This window comes from Globicephala melas, chromosome 9 (genome assembly GCF_963455315.2).
Source record: "Globicephala melas chromosome 9, mGloMel1.2, whole genome shotgun sequence".
NCBI lineage: Eukaryota > Metazoa > Chordata > Mammalia > Artiodactyla > Delphinidae > Globicephala > Globicephala melas.
This window is the reverse complement of record NC_083322.1, coordinates 92,421,756-92,442,361: the sequence shown is the minus strand read 5'-3', so window position 1 is coordinate 92,442,361 and position 20,606 is coordinate 92,421,756. Positions and strand designations below refer to the sequence as shown.

Sequence of the window (20,606 nt, the reverse complement as noted above, 5' to 3'; positions counted from 1 at the left end):
TCCCACTGGGCAGAAGGAAAACATATTCCTTACACATTACAGCTCTTACCCTCATCTTAGTTCTTGTAAAATCTACTTGTGATAAAAACTTTTAAATATGAACTTAATATATGCAATGAATTGCCTTTCAAAAGTCATTTAGGAGAAAAACCACTGCTATAGACTGGCACGTGGAAAGGTAGAAAACAGCACCAACTTATAGACTTTATAAATCAATTTATAGTTATAGGATTCACAACCAAAAGTCAGGAAGCCAGAGAAAAAAACTTCAGTGTTCAGGCCTCCTTAAAGAGCCAGCCTGAAGTGAACTACTCAGAGGATAAGAAGTGGCTAAGGGCTTCCCCGGTGGCGCAGTGGTTGAGAGTCCGCCTGCCGATGCAGGGGACATGGGTTCATGCCCCGGTCCGGGAAGATCCCACATGCCGTGGAGCGGCTGGGCCCGTGAGCCATGGCCGCTGAGCCTGTGCTCCACAACGGGAGAGGCCCATGTACGCAAAAAAAAAAAAAAGAAGTGGCTGAAGCAGGTACTCACGGAGCAAATGATAGCAATGAATTACCAAATATGAATGCCCACAAACCCAAGAGGCCCCTGGAACTTCTCCGTGTTGGTGTGGTGGCTCTCCTCCCGGAGAAGACTGAGCAAAGGCAAGACCTTTGTGCCAACTAGGGAAAGGCATCCCTTCCAGGGGACAACCAGCAAAACGCCATCACAGGTACTTGAGGGAAATGATAATTATCACGGCAAAGAAGAAAATGTGTGCACGCGACGCGTGGGAGGGTGGAGGTGGGGCACAGCGTGACTGTGAATGTGATGAGCCTCCTTTGACACAAAAAAGGTAGAGAACCTGATTTTACAGACCCACCGCAGATAAACGGAGGAGGAACAGAAGGGAAAGGAAGGGACAGCCTGGAAGAAGTGTGTGGACGGATACATATGTGAGAAAAAATGTCTTATGATTTGATTTGTTTTCGGGACTTCCCTGATGGTCCAGTGATTTAAGAGTCCGCGCTTCCACCGCATGGGGCACAGGTTCGATCCCCAGTGGGGGAACTAAGATCCCGCATGCCGCATGGCAGGGCCAAAACCAATAAAGAAACAAGCCCATGATTAGTTTTCAACAGCTTCCAATGGGTAATTCTGACGAGCAGGAGATGTCTAGAGGGAATTTAGGATGCTTTTTGTGAAGGGCTACAGAACCCTCCCAGGAACTTCTCTTTAAGGAGTAAAGATAAAAATTATTCTCTAAGGCTTTTAGAGTTTTGGGGGATGGAGAAAGGAGAATGAAAAGCATGCTTCCAAGGACAGAGGAAGGTCTTAAGGTGACCTAGCCATGTTCATGTTATAAATTCTTTCAAACTTTTCACACATTTCATCAAACTGTCCACCAGAAAGGCAGTATTAACATATACTGGCACCAGCAGTATATGAAAACAGTGTTCTCCACCATCTTCTGTAACCCCGCATATGATCACTTGGTTTGGGGAGCATACTGTTTACTTGTTTGTTGTAAATTTAACAGTTAAAAATTTGCATGCTACCACCATTTTAATTTGCATTTATTTAATGACCTCTAAATTACACTGTTTTTAACACTTGCTCTTTTTCTTCTCAAACATAATCTATTCTTCTCGTTGGCCCGTATTTCTACAGGCGTGTTTATCTTTTTTCTTATTGATTTGTATGGATTCTTCGTGTAGTAAGAATATTAACCTTTTATGAGTCATAATTAGTAAAAGTAATTTTTCTTTATCTGCTGTTTGGTTTTTTGGATGGTTTTGGAATTTCACTTTCGAAAAATCATTTCTTTTACTTTCTGCCTTTGCTATTGTTTCAGAGTTCCTTCAGACTACCCACACCTTCAGTGAGTTGCTAAAAGGACTCAGCACATAGTTGTATTCATGGCTAAAGGTTTATTACAGCAAAATGATATATGACCCAATCAGTCAGTGAAAAAGATGGGCAGAGTCTGGAAACATCCATGCACAGGCTTCTTATGTTCTCTCCCTCCCATGAGGGGCCACGCCAAGCTTCTTTCGTTGCTTCTTTCTCCAGCAACAAAAAAATTCAGTAACATGTGCAATGTTTCTGCTCAGGGAAGTCTATTACGGACCCAGAACCCAAAGGCTTTATTGAGGGCTTTTCACATAGGCACTCTCTGCTCAGCATGCACCAAAATTCTGGACTCCCAGAAGAACAGCAGGTGCTCACCATAAATCCATAAATCACACTGATTGTACAAATCATCTAGGCACCCTTATTAACTAGGAAGCAGTTCGAGTGCCAAGTTCCCAGATGCCAAACAAGGGCCACACGTGTAAGAAGGTCTTTCTAAAGATAGCAGCCTGAGGCCTGCTATGTCAACTCTTTTCTGTATAGGTATCATGTTTTTCCAACCCCACATTATATACTCATGTATAGTTGGTTTTCCCTTTTAAAAAGCTTTTATTTTCCAATTTAAAGTATGTGAGGTTTATTTTTTTCTATTTATATATTAAGTATTTGCTTCTTAGATAAGAGACTAATATTTTTTCTTGCCTTCTATTTTCCTAAACATTTCAGGTTTTCTACAAAAGGTACGCATTGTTTTTACAATTGGAAAAATACAAAGATACCAGTTCTGGTGACATTAAAATTTTACTTACTCCTTTTAAAACAAACATTTGTGTCTGGAAAAGAATAATCATACTCTTACATTTTTCTTCATGTCAAAGTATTCTGTCAACAATTTTATTATTTTCAATGAAAACTTTTATAAGTGTGAGTTAATGCATTAACACTTGCATTACACATGGGTGAAGAATATTAGTCTAAAAGAAATAAACATGTATAATACTTTTCACCTGTGCTTGACTACTGTGGATGGTGGATACATGCTTAGAATTGAAAAGAAGATCATTAACAGTAGTTTGGCTCTCAGAGGCAAAAACAAGTTACTTCTAATACCTGCTTTATCAGTGAGAACATTACATAAGTGATAGTTAAGTGGTCTACTGCATTCAAGGCAGGTCTCACCTTATCAGTAACTGAGCTAATCAATCCCAGAGATGCCTTTACTTTTCTACGACTGACAGTCTTCAACATGGAACAGCTGACAACAGAACCTATATAAGGAAAACTGAGGTAACCTGAAAGGCTTCAGGAAATATTAAGATAAAGCTTATGCTCTAAGTATACATACAGTAGGCCCTCTGTATCTGTGGGTTCCCCAACTGCACACTCAACCAGCAGTGTACCGAAAATATTTGGGAGAAAAAAATGCCAAGAAATTCCAAAAAGCACGATTTGAATATGCTGCGCCTCCCACAAATATTTACATAGCAGTTGCACCATATTGTCAACTATTTACATATCATTTATATTGTATCAGATATTGTAAGTAATATGGATTTGATTTTAGGTATACACAGGTTGTGTAGTTATATGCAAATACTAAACCATTTTATATAGTAAGGGACTTGAGCACCCTCAGTTTTTGGTATCCAAAGGGGGTTCCTGGAACCAATCCCCTGCAGATACCGAGGGATGACTGTACAAACATTTCTAGGGCTCCCTTCAGCAGCACATATACTAAAATCAGAACAAAAATTTCTATACATAGAAACTATTAAATACATTCTTCTGTCCTAAGAAGTGCTTTCATCATCAAAAATACATTTTTGGGGGGACTTCCCTGGTGGTTCAGTGGTTAAGACTCTGTGTTTCCAACACAGGGGGGTGCAGGTTCGATCCCTGGTCAGGGAACTAAGATTCTATAGGCCGTGCGGCATGGGAAAAAAAAAAAAAAATATATATATATATATATAAACTTTTTAATATCTATATGTATTCAAAAACATGAGGTTTTTGAAGCAGAGATCAGAGTTATTATTACTAACATCAAGAAATGCACCATTTTTCCCACACCTAATATGCCACAGGCGTCATAATGAGACCTGGTGGACTAGGCGTGCACATATAAGGATTGAACCACAGGACAGATCCCCAAAATTATAAATCTATTAGTTTGTATGGGATAGCTGCCCAGCAGCCACCTTCCCCCAAGAAAAGCAGAGAAAGCTTATCTCCCTAATGTAAGCAAATTCTCCTTGGGAAGAAAAGGGGATGATCCCTGGGTTCTAACCCTTTGGAATATAAATAAATGTCTCCAGGGGGAAAGATAAACTTCCCTGGGTTTACAATCTCAATCTTGGGAATGTCTCCAAGGCTCTGAGTTTTATACCCCTTTGAAATATAAACATAAACTTCCTAAGAGTTCTCTAACAATCATTTCAGTCATCCTTTAACTTCCAAGGCTTGCCCTTTAACCCAGGCTCTAGTTTCCTTGGCTTAGAAAGCCCTGACCATGCAGAAACATGAAAATATTTACTCCTTGGTAATAAGCAGTAAAACTAACCAAAGTATTTACTTTTGCAGCACTCATTAATACGTGACAGCTACCTAAAATATTGGCTTTCAAACCCTTTCTGGAGAGCCCTAGGAACTCCTTAGCAGTGCCCCAGAAGTGTCTTTTCAGGGAGGTAGTTAAAGTAGGGGACAGACGGACCAGCTACAAGACCCCAATTCCTGCTTCAAACACAAAGCCATCTGCTCTCATAAAGGCTCTACAAAAAAAAAAAAAAAATTGTTTAATCTACTGAAAAAAGACACACCAAAAAATCTTAGGTAACCCGAATAAAGATCCTCAGTCTTATAGAAATAGACAAGGCCCCATTTTCACTTACACTTAAATTTCCTTAGTGGTACTCTTATACAAGTAAAACTTATAAAACATGCACCACCACAAAGTTAACCAATTAATCTGGGGACTCCCCATATAACTCATGGGTCCTGAGAAAGTTCCTTGACGTTTTGCCTGTTGATGTCCTCTGTGTACAATGCCACTTGAAGACAGCATCTAGCCACTAACAGTGTCTTCAATAAAGGCACCATCCTACTGAGGATCCTGTTTTCTAACGCTGGTCCTCCCTAAAGAGTGCTGCAATTCTCTTTTTGTGGGAACAATAGCTGTGTTACTCACAAAAGTGCTCTTACCTCTCCACAGGACTCAGACTTAGTTCATGGGGCAGCTACCAAACTCTCATATACATCATCCCAATTCACTTTTCTATTTCCAGGTAATGCAACATAAAACTTCCTTCATCTCTCTTCCCCTGAACTCACCACCATATAAATAACCAACACAAGTATGTATCTGGGAACCTCAGACCCACCCGTTCAGGCAGCCAGACTGCAATTCCCAGGTTAATACTCCGGAAGATTCTAGCTACATTCACAAAAGTTCAATACTAAGGTTATATCTACTAATCTCTAAATATCTAAAATAATATGCTATGCAGTACCCACTATCAGAATTTTACATGCTTACTTATCTATTGCATTTTTCAAAGGACGGACTGAGTGTCAATTCATATTTCTTTACCTAGGAAAAAAGACAACTGCCTGGGATTCAAGAAGCCTGAGTTCTGGTCCCACATCCATTTGCTATGTGAATTCAAGCAAGTCACTTCACTTTCCTTGGACAATTTCTCATCTGTGAAAAGGCAAGTTGCCTATTCTCAGAAGTGATCCAAGTGGAATCTGGAGTTTTCATATAATTAAGAATGTACTCTCCCTCAATCCTCATATATACCTGAAAACATGATGACAGGCACACTGTCATGTGCAATCTACCTGTCAAAATCTACCTCCCCCGTTTCTAATGCAAGTTCATATATGTAGAAGATAGCAGTGTATCACTATAGGAAAGAGCATTCCAGAAGTGTAAGGCAAGTAAAATGACAACTTACAGTACTTCACTCAATTCTGCAAAAGCTTTGCCAGTTATTTAAAAATTAACAAAGGTAATTTTGATCCCTGCCACCCTCATTTTTCTGCTCCCTCCCCCCAAAATGTAGATTAGTTGATGATATTAAGGGGGGTATTATAGGTGAGAATCACTGACCAATATGATGTGACCCACTCATTCATTCAATAAATATCTGACAGCTCAATTACCAGGCATTAAGCTAAGCACCAAAGACAATGTCCAGAAAGGTGCTTAGCTTTGGCCAGGACAAAAATATATAATAAAGTGAATAATCTGGGATCCCCGGGCCTTAACTGCATCACAAAGCCTTGATGGCATTATCCTGCCTTGATTGATTCTACAACTTGTATCTAAAGGAAAAGCTTGATGAACTGAATTCCCTCAGAACAAACCACCACAGGAAAGTGTGTATCTCCATTCATCAAGGACAGAAGCTGAGAAAACATCCCATTCTTCGGCTTTGCCACCTCACAGAACGTGTCAAATGGACAGTGAGGAGTGGCACCTGCAAGAAGGTTCACAGGCTGAAAAGCACAGGTCCAGGCTACCCATTAGGCTATGATTAAATGAGTCCGAAAATTCTTTAAGATTCTGTTTCCTACAAGATGATTTCAAGACTCACAGTGGACTATCATTCCCAGATTCGGAGGGTGTAAAGAAAGTTCTAGAAAACTGCAGTAAATCTAAATTTCATCTTCCAAATAAAATTCTGAGACAGGTATTCGGTACAAAGGTGGGTTTATACATTAGGGGTCATTCTTGAATGACCACACTTTTCTTTTTAACCAAAAGTCTGTGAAACGATCATTATTTTAACAGCTTTAGCCAAATGTTGTTAATTTTGAAAATCAGGCTCTCTGCTTCCTAACCAACTCGCTTACCCGCTTGCATTTAACAAGAACAAGGAAGGGAGTAAAGTCCGGCCTTTGCGAGCACAGCCTCGCCCCCGAGTTATTTAAGGTGCAGCCGCATAGCACAGGGAGATCAGCTCGGTGCTTTGTGACCGCCTGGAGGGGTGGGATAGGGAGGGGGGAGGGGGGGAGACGCAAGAGGGAAGATATATGGGAACATATGTATATGTATAGCTGATTCACTTTGTTATAAAGCAGAGACTAACACCATTGTAAAGCAATTATACTCCAATAAAGATGTAAAACATAATAATAATAATAAATAAAGTGCAGTCTGAAACCCTTCCTGAAATGTGGCTGGGGGTGCATTTTTCAAGGTATTTAAACTTGGGGGACGAGTGGAGAGGAGTAAGGGAGAGAGGCGAGTTCGCCCAGTAGGACCACGCAGGGGCCGGACCCAGGCCTGGACGCCGGGCAGGGTGACCACGGGGCGACCGCGGAGCCAGGGCAAGGGGACACGCGAAAGGCCAAAGGGCGGGCGCCGGGGGCAGCGGATACTTCTGGAAAGCGCAGCGCTCTCCTCAGGATGCCGCTGGAGTGGGGAGGCTGGGGCTGGGGTCCCTTTCGCCGCCCGGACCGAGTCTCGGAGGATACCTGACTGCGGGCGGCCGGTCCACAGCCCCCTCCCGCCGCCCCGGCGGGAGAGAAGGCCGGTTCTCCGCAGAGCCGCGACCCTCGCCAGCGTCGCCAGCATCGCGAACCCCTCTGAAATCCTCCTTCCCTGCGTGAGTGGAGAACGAAGTGCGCGCGCGACCCGCAGCCACTGGGGGCGCCCGCGGACACCTCGGTCCTCGCCCCCCGCCAGGTGGGAGGGGCCCGGCCCTGCCGAGCTCTCCGGGCCCCCCTCCATCCGTTCGGCAGGCGTCTAGTACGTCAGTCAGTGGCAACCAAAGCCCGCCAGACTGCAAAGGCCATTGCTGGGGCCCGGGATTAGCCCTTTCCTTTATCCTTTTTCTTCCTCTTTCCTTCACTTAAATCAGCTGAATCTGTACCCAATTCGATAACCTACTTATCCCGCCGCCCCAGAGGAACCTTTGTGAGGCCGGAACCAATGTGGTCTATGGTGCTGGCGGGCGGAGGACTGTTTTGGTGAAGGACCACGAAGTGTCTGTGAACGGTTGGTCTCGACAGTTCCGGCGGGAGAACGCGCCATTGAAGTCCTCGTTTTCTTCTTCTGAGATGCACCGACAGAATTTCCGACCCCCGACTCCTCCTTGCCCCAGCCCGGGTGTAGGAGGTTGGGGAAGCGGGAGCAGCTTCCGGGGTACCCCGGGCGGAGGCGGAGCGCGGCCGCCATCCCCGCGGGACGGGTACGGGAGTCCACACCACACGCCGCCGTACGGGCCCAAGTCTAGGCCCTACGGGAGCAGCCACTCTCCGCGACACGGCGGCAGCTTCCCTGGGGGCCGGTTCGGGTCTCCGTCCCCTGGCGGCTACCCTGGCAACTACTCCAAGTCCCCCGCGGGGTCCCAGCAGCAATTCGGCTACTCCCCAGGGCAGCAGCAGACCCACCCCCAGGTAATAATAGCCAGCGTTTGCCGAGCTCTTACTGTATGGCAGGCATGGTACTGATAATCCCTTTGCGTGGATTATTTTGAATCCTCTATGAAGTGAGATACTATCGTTAGCCCCATGTCGCAGATGAATAAACTGAGGCTCAGAGAAGTTAAGTATAACTTTCTTTAGAATGCTGTAAAAAGTTGCAGAGCTGTACTTTGTTTCTATAGTCCTCCTACTTTTAGCCAGTACACTACCGCTCAAACACAGATATCCCTAATTCCCTCTCCTTCGTCAGGGGCCTAGCCAGTTCGTTGCAGTAAATTATTCTGAGTCCCCGGTCTTCAAGGAGGAAAAAAAGCGAATGAATCCCCAGCATAGGGCTCAGCTCTAGGGTTACAGGCTAGTGCCATCTTCCTACTGATGGCACCTTTTCCCTTTTTTTCTCTTCTTCTTTTTTTTTTTTTTTTCTCCTTTTGGCCTTCGTTTTTCAACTACACTGGCTTCTGCTCTAAGGCTTCTTTCTGGTATATCTAGGATTCTGTGGTTTACATCTTAAATATGCTTGGTAGTTTTCCAACTTATGCTAAACCAAACCCATCCCTTTGAGTGTGGAGCTAATGAGATGGGAGGGTTCTAGAAATTTTGAAGCTGTAGGGTTAAAAAAAAAAAAAAAGTTTAATTTGCTTCCAGAAGCAATAGGGAAATACTGAGGGAAGACTACAGTACAAGTAATTTCTTACTTCATCACCAGTTTATAGTTTGGGAAAGTTATTACATTAGAAACCCAAAAGGATTTGAAGTGACAGTGGGCATAAAACTATCAATAAATTAGTATATCAAATAGGTTTAAATACTTTTTTAAAACACTAGATTAAAGGAAGCATGGACTTTGCAAGTGAACATATTTGGGTTCAAGACACAACTTTTAACTAGCAGTGTGATCCCCTCTAGCCTCTAAAGAAAAAGTACCAGTTACCTCTACTAAATGTCTTTTTAACTGATGATTTTTTTTCTAAAGGGTTCTCCAAGGACATCTACACCATTTGGATCAGGGCGTGGTAGAGAAAAGAGAATGTCTAATGAGTTGGAAAGTTATTTCAAGCCTTCAATGCTTGAAGACCCTTGGGCTGGCCTAGAACCAGTATCTGTAGTGGATATAAGCCAACAATACAGCAATACTCAAACATTCACAGGCAAAAAAGGAAGATACTTTTGTTAACATTTCTGAAATTCAACTGGAAGCTTCATTTGTCAGGAACATCTTGGACAAAACTTTTGCTTGTAATTAAGTTGAACCCTAACGTGGTGACTTTGAATAATTAGTTGTGTCTTCCTTCATCATATCAAGTATTTTTGGTGTTAGAGAAGACATATGGTAGGATAATTTGCAATATTTAGCTCTCTGGAAGTGCCTACCAATTTTAGAAGATTGACAGTTTCCAAATACTTAACATTCTTGGTTATATAATGGACATTTGTCTTTTAATGTTTTTCCAATGTTTCAAAATAAAACGTTTTGTCTTTCTAGCTATATTGTGCTTTGTCATATGCCAAAGAATTATTAAAATAATGCTTTGTAATCACATAGTTAGAATTCGTAAGTATATATTTTGCATACTACTTTTGAAAATGAAATAGACTGTCCTTTGTCCTGTAGACAGTTCTTTATTTGTTCATAGGGAAAGGCGGTAAAGGAAAAGAATAAAGGAGATTTCTATTCATATTATAACCATTGTTCTGCATGCATATTTTATGTAATGCTTTTGTAAAAATGCATTGAAACTTGATTGAAAGTTACAGAAACCCGCTTAAGCTTAAATTAAAATATTCATACCCTTTATACTTATTTAACTGCAGAGGACAAGGATAGACCTACTTCTTGCATAGCTATATTAAAGAATTCTGCATCTGAATTTCTCTACTCCACATCTCTCAGTATTGTGGAGTCATTTTCTCTTGAGGCCCAGGAAGATGGCTACCAGCAGTCTTAAGTCACTTCCATTGTGAAGAGAACATTTCCCAGCTCTGTCAATCTCAGTGAAGACAGATTGGCCATGCTTAGGTCAAATTTTAGAGTCTTAAGCCAATAACTATGATCAAGGCAGTGTGGCATGATTAGCTTGGACATGGATTCACCCCTACAATGAGGCAGGGTCCCATGGTCTTCAGCCCCACCAGGCCTCCCTGGACTAAAGAAAGGCTTTCCAAAGGAAGGAATGCTACGTACCTATACCTACAGTAATGGGGAGAAAAATGAAAATGTTGGGGATTTTCATTTTCCCCAACTATTTAAACAAAATCAAGTCTTATAACATTCAGGCTTTTTAAATATTTTAGGGTCACAATATATGATGAAAGTATAGCTAAAATTTTATTTAAACATTCCCAGAAAGAAAGCTTTAAAAGTGAAAAGGTTACACCACCTATTTGAGCCATAACCACTTCTATTTGTATGTTAGGTCTTTTCACAGAGGCAAAACAAAATGAGAAGGGAAGGATTTTAGATTAATAAAAGCTCCATGACACCCAGGACTACTACTACCAGTTACTAGCTTGGTGAATTATTTAACTTCTCTGTGCCTCAATTTTCTTATATGTAAAATGAAAAACTTAACAGTACCCATGTCATAGAGGTGTTGTGTTTGAGGATTAAATGGGTTTACATGTGTGAAAACTCTTAGGCCAGAGCCTGGCACATAGTAAGCCCTCTAAATGGTAGCTGTTACTTTCTCACCCCTGTATCCTCAGCTCTTAGAATGATGCCTGGAAAATAGTAGGTGCTTAATAAATATTTGGTGAGTGGATGCAGACATTCTGATTATAACTACTATATTGCTCTGCCTTTATCTCCTATATATAAAGAGAATAGTATTTTTCCCCCAATGTTCTAAAGGGAATGTCCTTATTTTCTAACGTCTTTCTAGATGATTTGAGGTCATGACGTATGATGAAAATTAAAGCAAGTACAATACTTTTGCATACCTTTTATTGAACTTAATAGGTAAGAAATATTATCTCTAGGAAGTGACATTTAGAAATAATCATTAAGCCATTGCTTGGAGATCACTGGATTATTGGCAAAAATAAAGGAAGTCAAGAAAGGTTTTATGCTAATGTATTCGTATCATATTTGGAAAACATTCAAATTATAATTGTTCTAATGGCTTATGTGCATTTTATTTTACTACTTTATAAGTGTAATGTTAACTAAATGTAAAATTTCTCTTCTGCCAAGTTACCAACATCTTCCAGAGGTCTGACCTTTCTGATTTTAAGAGAAACATTTTTGTCCTCAGGAAAGATACATTGCTTTACTGCTCTGGTTGGTAGTGTATATAGTTATCAAAGGTCTTTCGACATTGATATTGGTTTGTTTATATTACTAGCCTATTTTTGTTTAGCTGAGTGAAAGGAATTGATCATTCTTTTAAATGAAAAATGATTTTTTAAATTGTTCCAGAATACACGTTTTTACCTCCACAGAGATGCTAAATAACTGTGTTAGGGAAATTTATAGTTAAGTATGCATCTTAAATATTCATATAATTAAAGAACGGAAGTATAATCTATAGCTGGGTTTTCAAACATGGGTGTTTGTACTTCTGGGAGTATTTAACTGTAAAGGCAAAGATAGCTTTAAGGGGATTTTGATCCAGATCCTCAAATCCCAGATGCACTCTTTAGTTAAAATGATGTGCTTAAAGAACATTTCCATGATCAGTGGATTATGCCAGTTCTCTTTTTTTCCCTTCTGCCTTTTCATAATTACCCTTCTCCCCCTTGACAGAAGAAACCTATGGCAGGTTGTGTTTTTCAAAAATGATGCCAACAATATTTCAGGTCCCTCAGACTCTTCCAAAACCTTGCCTCTACCTCATCAAGATAGAGAGTTATGTCCCTGCCCTTTGAACTCAAGCAGACCTTTCTGACTGCCCAAGGAAGTACGGTGGAAGTTAATGTGTTTTCATCACAGGTGAAGTGTGGTCTTAGAAATGAGTTATGTTGGCCCATGTGGAGATATTCAGAACTCACATGTGTTGTCAATTAGGGAGATAGAGTGATGACAGTTTTTGTTTATAGGCCTTGCCTTTTTTGTCTCCTGACTACTCAAAAAATCATTTTTCCTGTGGGTGAATCATGTGAAAGCAAAGAGAGCATGAACATAATGTGAAGGGAAAGGCACTTTATTTTTAGGAAACAATGAAAAAGTTGCTTGCCTCATTTATCTTAGAATATTTAAGATTGGTATACAGGCATGATGGGTTTTGGTGAATCTGCTGTCAAGCCAGCTGTCTTTTCCCCATTTTCAATAATGATAAAGAACCTGATGAATATGTCTCAAACCTGTCTTAATAGCATAATTTGCATGATTTCAAGGAGGAAGAAGTTAAAATTTCCATGTTTCTTTCTGACATATTAACTTTACATCTTAAAAGATCATATTTCAGAGGTAAGTTCATGATTTTTATATTTTCTAGAGTATTTTTCAGATTCTTAGGAGAAACATTTTTATTATCCTTTGCCAGTTCATTATTAGATTCTATAAATCCATATTAATTTTTTACCTGGCCCAAGTCTCCTGCTTATTGTCTCTGAGCCATTTCTCTGTTCTATTTTTCATTCCTACTATGTGTTTAGTTTAAATTAACAGATATATATTGTGGATTTTACTGTAAATAAAACACATGATAGTCGTAAGTATACATTGTATAAACCCAGAACTTAGTAATGACCCAACATCTTTTCTTTTTTGCTCTTAATTTCCACAGTCTAATTTTTCATCTAACCTAAGAAACTATTATTTATAATTATATATAATCCATTATATACCACTTAGTAAAAACACTGCCAACTAAACTATAATATGCTGTCAATTATAAGATGCATCCCAATTTCAGAGATGTTAAAATGTACATCTTAGTTTGATAAAATACTATAAACAATACTTTTAAAAGCAGAACATGTATTTACGTATAGGTTTGGGTGTAAATGTCCACAAAACATAGTCGAGGACAGTGCATTTAACTTTGAAAAACCAGCTTTACTTAGGATTAATTCTTCCTTCTCAGGTATTTATATTCTGTAACTTTCCAAGGATATAAGAAAGAAAATGGCCTGAACAACAAGGTCTTCAGTGAGGGTGATTTTTCAATTCTTTGTTTTCAACGAAATTGAAGAAAACTTAATCAGATTGTTAGTTAAAGATCATTAAAAATAATTTGATGATCAGTTTATTATTTTTGGCATATAACTTAAAAGGTGTACAAGAATTAAGTGACATCACTATAACAAAAGTCTATCCCTTCTTATTTGTATGCGTAAATGAGTTTTCTCAGCATTTATATCTATAGTTTAAAAATAGTAATAAAATTAATGTCTCATTCTAGCAATTATCAGTTTTATGGTGTTTTTATTGTTTGAATAGTAATGATAATCCAGATAACAGATAACTTGAACACTTTGAAGTTTATAGCCATTGGAAATGTTTTTTTATTTCCAAAAATATTTTTTAATTTCAATAAATATATTTTTCATACATTTTTGAGAAACAGATGTATGACAAGCTATCAGTAAAGGACTTTCAAGCATTACACTATTACAATGAGATAAAAATTACGTGGGAAAGTAAAATGGAAATATGAGTTGGGGATAAAATAGTGTACAATTTCCTACTGTGTTAAGGAGTGTTTTTAGATAGCAAATTACTGTGATAATTAGATTCAGTTGGATACTTTAATAATGTAATGGATTTAGCTTAAAACATCAATGTTACCGAAATGACTTCCTTTGCAATTTTTGAAACTTACGATAAAAGTGTATTTATGTTGACTTGAAAAGTATAAAAGGGTACATCACTTTTCAAAATTACTTTAGGGAATATATGACTAAAATTTTTAAAGCTCTCAAATCATCAGGAGGGAGAAAGAGGAATATAGTAAACCATAAATCCAAGAGAAGTCAGGAAAAGAAGTAAATGACAGCAGTAAGTCCAAATATTCCAGTAATAACAATGAATCTTAAAAAAGTAAAATCTTTTAAAAGGCAGATTTTCAGATTGGATTAGATAGATGGAATTAATCTATTTGTTGGTTTAGAAAAGATAACATCTAAAATAAAAAGCTATAAAAAGATTGAAATTCACAATCACAGTGGGGATTTTAGCACATCTCTACTAGACGTGGATATAACAAGCAGATGTAGAATTTGTAGGGATATAAAGAACTGGTATATAAAATAGAAATTATATATTTATATACAGTATGTACACATTTTTTCAAGTACACAAGTATATAATAATTTTTTTTTTTTTTGCGGTATGTGGGCCTCTCACTGTTGTGGCCTCTTCCGTTGCGGGGCACAAGCTCCGGATGTGCAGGCTCAGCGGCCATGGCTCATGGGCCTAGCCGCTCTGCGGCATGTGGGATCTTCCCGGACCGGGGCACGAACCCGTGTCCCCTGCATCAGCAGGCGGACTCTCAACCACTGCGCCACCAGGGAAGCCCATATAATAAATTTTTTATAAGTTTTCTAAATCACAAAGACTCTGCAGATTTCAAAGATTTGATTGATAGGCAGATCATGTTTTCTGACCAAAATGTTCAATAAATTTAAAAACAAAAAGCACCCTCAAAAAATCAATGAAACAAGGCAAAGCTATAGAGATTGTCAACAAAAAAGCCTATTCTGTGCATTAACTAAAGTCGATAAAGATTGATGAAAAGGGAGTTCCCTGGTGGCCTAGTGGTTAGGATTCCAGGCTTTCCCTGCTGTGGCCCGGGCTCAATCCCTGGTCGGGGAACTGAGATCCCTCAAGTTGCACTGTGGAGCCAAAAAAAAAGAAAGAAAAAAAAACAGATTGATGAAAAAAAGCACAAAAGGAAAAATATAAAAAATGTTAACCTTTGGTGTAACATCAGGAACTATGCTTAAAAAAAGAACTACAGTAAGAAAACAAAGTGATGGAATCACCTAGAAGGATAATGCAAGGGTAATCATCACTTGCATCATCCTTCTGTTTTCTTTGCATTGCCCTAAATCCTGCTTCATCTTTAAAGAAGGGATAAAAGAAGTCTAGAGACACAATCTCTGTAAATGTTTTTTTAAGCTTTTTTAAGCTCTGTAAATGTTTTTTTAAGCTTTTATTTGAGCACAATTAAGAATTTGGCATTTTTAATTTTTAACCCATAATGGCAAAGAAAAGAAAATTATTAGGTATTTCATGATTATTAAACTAATCAGCACTCTGGTCTCTTATAAGCAAACTCTCAGAGTATAAATTTTCAGATGACAATATCCTAGAAAGATTTTTCTCAAATTCAAGAATCAATGAGTGAACAATATATTTCTAAGGACGAAAGAATTATGATATTCTTATTTACTCAGTTATCCAAAAGGAAAGACTTCATCACAGAACTTTGTGACAAGAACATCTTTTATGTTTGTTAATCAGAATTGTAAGTAGACAAATACTAAAGGCAGGTGTGTATTCAGAATTGATTAAAAGGAAATAGATGATGTAAAAGTGAAAAATCAGTTGGATTTACTGTTCTGATTGGTGTTTATAAATCTGAAAGTGAAAGTGTTTTGCAATTATGAAGCAAAAAGAAATGACCATCCTTTCCTTAACAAAAATATGACATCAAAGTTCTTAAATGTATTGCATTTTGAAGATGCAAGTGTAAAAAGAACAAGAAGTAATAATAAACTAAAGCCCATTAGAGATATATTTAAACTCTGGAGTCAAGGTTCATAAGATGAATGTATTCTAAGTTTGTGACAGTAGATGAATACCTATTTATGTTCGAGATGCTACCCATCTTATGTATTAAATACTTTCAAAACCACGAAAATACTGAATAAAAATTTGGGTTTCCTATGTTTACATTCTTATTAAGATGTCTAACAAACTTCTTTCTATCTCTTTATTCTCTACATTTTGCTAAATAACTTTAAATGTTTTTAAAAATTAAAAGGGCCCATTGGACCCAGATGACAAATGATGACTAATTTTTTCTGGTATACTGATGATTAAATGAAGAAGTCATATTAGTACCAATAAAGGCTTTGAAAGTCACGCAAACACAGGATGACCAACTTTACACCATAGTATTTGAAAGCATAGATGGAATGTGTTATATTTTAGAAAAATATTGATACATTATCAGTATTGACTCAAAAAGAAATAGAAAGTCAGAATAAACCAATAACCATGAGAGAGACTGAGTTGATAATCATGAGTTCTCCCCACAGATGATCCAGACTTACTAAGCCTTCATGGAATACTTAATTCCTATATTATAAAAACTTTTAGTTAAAAAGTATCCAAGACATCTTACACCTGTGGTATTAACTGATCTCAAACCAGGCCAAGTACAGTATAAATGGAAATTATAGATCATTTCACTTATGTACATAGTTGCTGAAAATCCTAAACAAGATATGACAATTCAGCAGTTGCTCACAAACAAACCAAGAAAGAACTGATAGGGTTTATCTCAGGATTGCAGTGATGGCTCAGCATCTAGAAATTTATTTCTATAATACATCTTATTGGTTAAAGGAAAAGATCTATACTAATAACTCGGTAGATGAAGAAAAAGCATTGCTTAAAATTAAATACACAGAAGTCTTCCAGAAGTGGGAAAGGAAGATATCTGAAGTGTGAAAGTTACAAAGGAAGAGATGAAACTGATCTTATGTACAGATAATATTACTGTCTGTACAACTCCAAGGGAGGCAAAATTTTTTGAAAATTCTGGATCCAAGAAAAATATATAATTACAGCATTCCACACATCAGTCAAAAAAAATGCAATAAAATGCCTCAGCCTCCAAATAGCAATCTGCAATAAATCTTGGTGAGAAGGGGGTTGGGGGAGACAACAGAAAATTACAAAGCATTTTTGAAGAACTTCTTAAAAAGCACAACTAAATAGGGAGATATTATTCATGGATGGAAAGATACAATATTGTACATATGTCCATTCTCCCTAAATTAATCTATAAATTCAATCGAATCTCAAAATAAGTTTTGTGGACCTTGCAAAATGATTCCAATATTTATATGGAAAAGTGTCAAGATTAGTCATAAAAATGTTGAAGAAGAAAAATGTAAGCAGGCTTGCTCTACCAGATAAAGAAACTTGTAAATCTAATGACTGATTGGTGTAAGAGTAAACAGACTAAAGAAACAAAAATAGAGAACTCAGAAACAAATTCACATATATATAAAAACTTGATATTTGGTTAATATAGCACTACAAATGAGTGGGGAAAGGACAGATAATAAGTGGTAATAGGTCAGTTTTTTGTGATTATGAAAAAACTTATAAACCCCTATTAATGCAGTTGAGACTTGTCTAAAATTGTACAGAATAGGATGTAATAAGAAAGCTTTCTAAGACTGTCAGAAGTACTTTAGGGAATGCAAATATGTTTAGAGGTTTTTTTTAAAGGTCAGAATATTTACATAGCAGTTACCATAAAATCTAGGTTAAATGTACTTAAGTGTGTGTTTACTCAGAAGGACAAAGACTATTCCTATAACATTCTTAGATTTATATTTAATGTTGTCCTCCAAGTATTGTAACCTGTCAACATGAGATTATAGAAAAGGAAACTTTAAAAAATATTTGTGCATAAAACTTATGTTTACTTAGAGTTGTTATAGTAGGTTGAATTTGTTCATGAACTTTGTATAATAACCTGCTGACCATGATCTCGTTTTTATACTTAACTGTATTAAAAGAATTATACACCATACACAAGTGGGATTTCAGGTGTGCAAGGCTGGGTCAACATTCAAAATTCAACTGCTGTAATCCATCACATCAACAGACTAAAGAAGAAAAATCATATGATCTTATCAATACATGCAGAAAAAGCACTTGACCAAATCCAGCACCCATTCATGATTAAAACTCTCAGCAAACTTGGAATAGAAGGGACCTTTCTTAACTTGATAAAAAACATCTACAAAAAACCTACAGCTAATATCATACTAAATAGTGAGAAACTAAATGCTTTTCCACCAAGATCAGGAACAGGGCATGGATGTCCCCTCTTACCACTGCTTTTCAACATAATACTGCAATATGATGCAATATCATGCTAATGCAGTAAGACCAAAAAAAGGAAGTAAAAGATATAGAATGAGAAGGAAGAAATAAAACATTATTTACAGATGACGTGATTGTCTGTGTAGAAAATCACAAAAAAAGAAAGAATGAAAGAAAAAAAAAAACCCTGAAAGCAGTATTAAGCAGTTATAGTTACAGCAAGGTTTCAGTATACAAAGTTAATATACAAAAGGCAATCATTTTCTTATATACCAGCAATGAACAATTTGAATTTGAAACTTAAAACCCAGTACCACTTACATTAGCAAAAGAAAAACAAACCAACCTTAGGTATAAATCTTAACAAAATATGTGTAAGATCTATATAAGGACAACTACAAGACTGGTGAAAGAAATGGTTTTTTAAGAAAATGGAGATATCCCATGTACATGGATAGGAAGACTCAATACTGTCAAGATATTCTTCCCTACTTTATAGATTCAACACAATTTCAGTCAAAACTGCAGGAAGTTATTTTATGGATATTGACAAATTTATTCTAAAGTTTAATTGTAAAGGCAGAAGACCCAAAATAGGCAACACAACATTGAGAAGAACATAGTTGCATGACTGACACTACCAGATGTCAACTTACTATAAAGCTACAGTAACCAGGACCACGTGGTATTAGTGAAAGAACAGACAACTAGGTCAATGGAACAGAATACAGAGACCATAAATAGACCCACAAAAATGTAGTCAACTGATCTTTGACAAAGGATCAAGGCAATTCAATGAAGAAAGGATAGTCTTTTCAACAAATGGTGCTGGAACAACTGGAAATCCACATGCAAAAAATGTGAATCTGGACATAGACCTTACACCTTTCACAAAATAAACTTGAATCAGAGACCTAAATGTAAAACACAAACCTATAAAGAAGATACATAGAAAATTTAGGTAACCTTCAGTTTAGTGATGACTTTTTTAGATACATCACTAAAAGCATGATCCATAAAAGAAAAAATAAGTTGGACTTCATTAAAACTGAAAATTTCTGTCATGCAAAAGATGCTGTTAGGAAAATGAAAAGATAAGCCACAGGTGGTGAGAAAATATTTGCAAAACAATGAGACACCATTGTTACAATAGTTAAGTCCAAAGGCAAAAATCCAAAACACTGACAACACCAAATGATGGCAGGATATGGAGCAACATGAACTTTCATTGCTGGTGGGAATGCAAGATGGTGTAGCCAATTTGGAAGACAGTTTGGCAATTTCTTAGAAAACTAAACTTACTCTTTCTTACCAAACAACCTAGCAATCTCATTCCTTGTTATTTACCCAGATGAGTCGAAAATGTTTGTCCACACAAAAACCAGCACACAAATGTTGATAACAGCTTTATTCATAATTGCAAAACTTGGAAGCAGCCAACAAGTCAAGTCCTTCAGTAGGTAAATGGATAAACAAACTGGTAGATCCATACAATGGAATGTTATTCAGCAATAAAAAAAAAGTTATCAAGTCATAAAAAGTCACGGAAGGCCCTTAAAAGCTTAACACTAAGTGCAAGAAGCCAAACTGAAAAGGCTACATACTATATAATTCCAACATTTGACAGTCGGAAAACACAAAACTACGAAGACAGTAAAAAGATCAGATTGCCAGGAGTTGCGAGGGGTAGATAAGTGGAGGGAGGGATGAACAGGTAGAACACAGGATTTTTAGGGCAGTGAAACTATTCTCTGATGGTACTGTAATGGTGGATACATGTCATTATACATTTGCCCAAACCCATAGAATGTACAACACACACAGACTCTACTCTGTGATTTTAGTTAATCTTGTGTCAATAATGGTTCATCAATTGTACCAAATGTACAACTAATGCAAGGTGTCTATAACAGAGGAAACTGGAAGTGGGAGGAGAATGAGAGGGTATGGGGGAGCTCTCTGTATTTCCTGCTCATTTTTCTGTAAACACGAACTGCTCAGAAAAATAAAGTCTACTGATTTTTAAAAATTTGTTTTGCTCCAGCTTCTCTGTGGAAAACAGAATAGAAGATTGACAGAGTAGATTCCCAAAGACCATTCAGTAAACTACTGAAATAGTCAGGGTCAGAGATGGTTGTGCATTACATTAAGGTAATGACAGTAGAGCTGGAAATGGACGGTTCCAGGCATAAGAAGGTTGAAGGTATTAATCCTGTCATTTGTCTCTGTGTGAGAGGAAGTATAATTCCTTCTTTGTTTTTCTCTCAGTCCTTATGTATCATCTGTGTTAAATATTTGTATATGCCAATGCCACAGATTGAACTGTCACTA

At 37.7% G+C, this 20,606-nt stretch overlaps 2 protein-coding genes across 9 annotated transcripts in view; one reads left to right on the top strand and one right to left on the bottom strand.

Moving 5' to 3' along the window:
- Window positions 1–7,568, bottom strand: part of SUGCT (succinyl-CoA:glutarate-CoA transferase) — a 775,307-nt gene extending 767,739 nt beyond the window's left edge. For 7 of the 8 annotated variants that reach the window (XM_060305063.1, XM_030871181.2, XM_060305065.1 and 4 more), the window contains exon 1: window positions 7,313–7,466. In XM_060305063.1, the coding sequence (XP_060161046.1) occupies window positions 7,313–7,412 (100 nt within the window). In that variant the 5' untranslated portion in view covers window positions 7,413–7,466. Of the gene's footprint in view, window positions 1–7,312 lie in introns of all 8 variants that reach the window. The other variant, XM_060305061.1, reaches the window with a different exon arrangement.
- A 278-nt stretch (window positions 7,569–7,846) lies between these two features.
- Window positions 7,847–20,381, top strand: MPLKIP (M-phase specific PLK1 interacting protein). Its single transcript, XM_030871179.3, has 2 exons — window positions 7,847–8,236; window positions 9,237–20,381. The coding sequence occupies exons 1-2, from the start codon at window positions 7,898–7,900 to the stop codon at window positions 9,435–9,437; spliced, it is 540 nt and encodes a 179-aa protein (XP_030727039.1). The 5' UTR covers window positions 7,847–7,897; the 3' UTR covers window positions 9,438–20,381.
- Window positions 20,382–20,606: the final 225 nt, after the last annotated feature.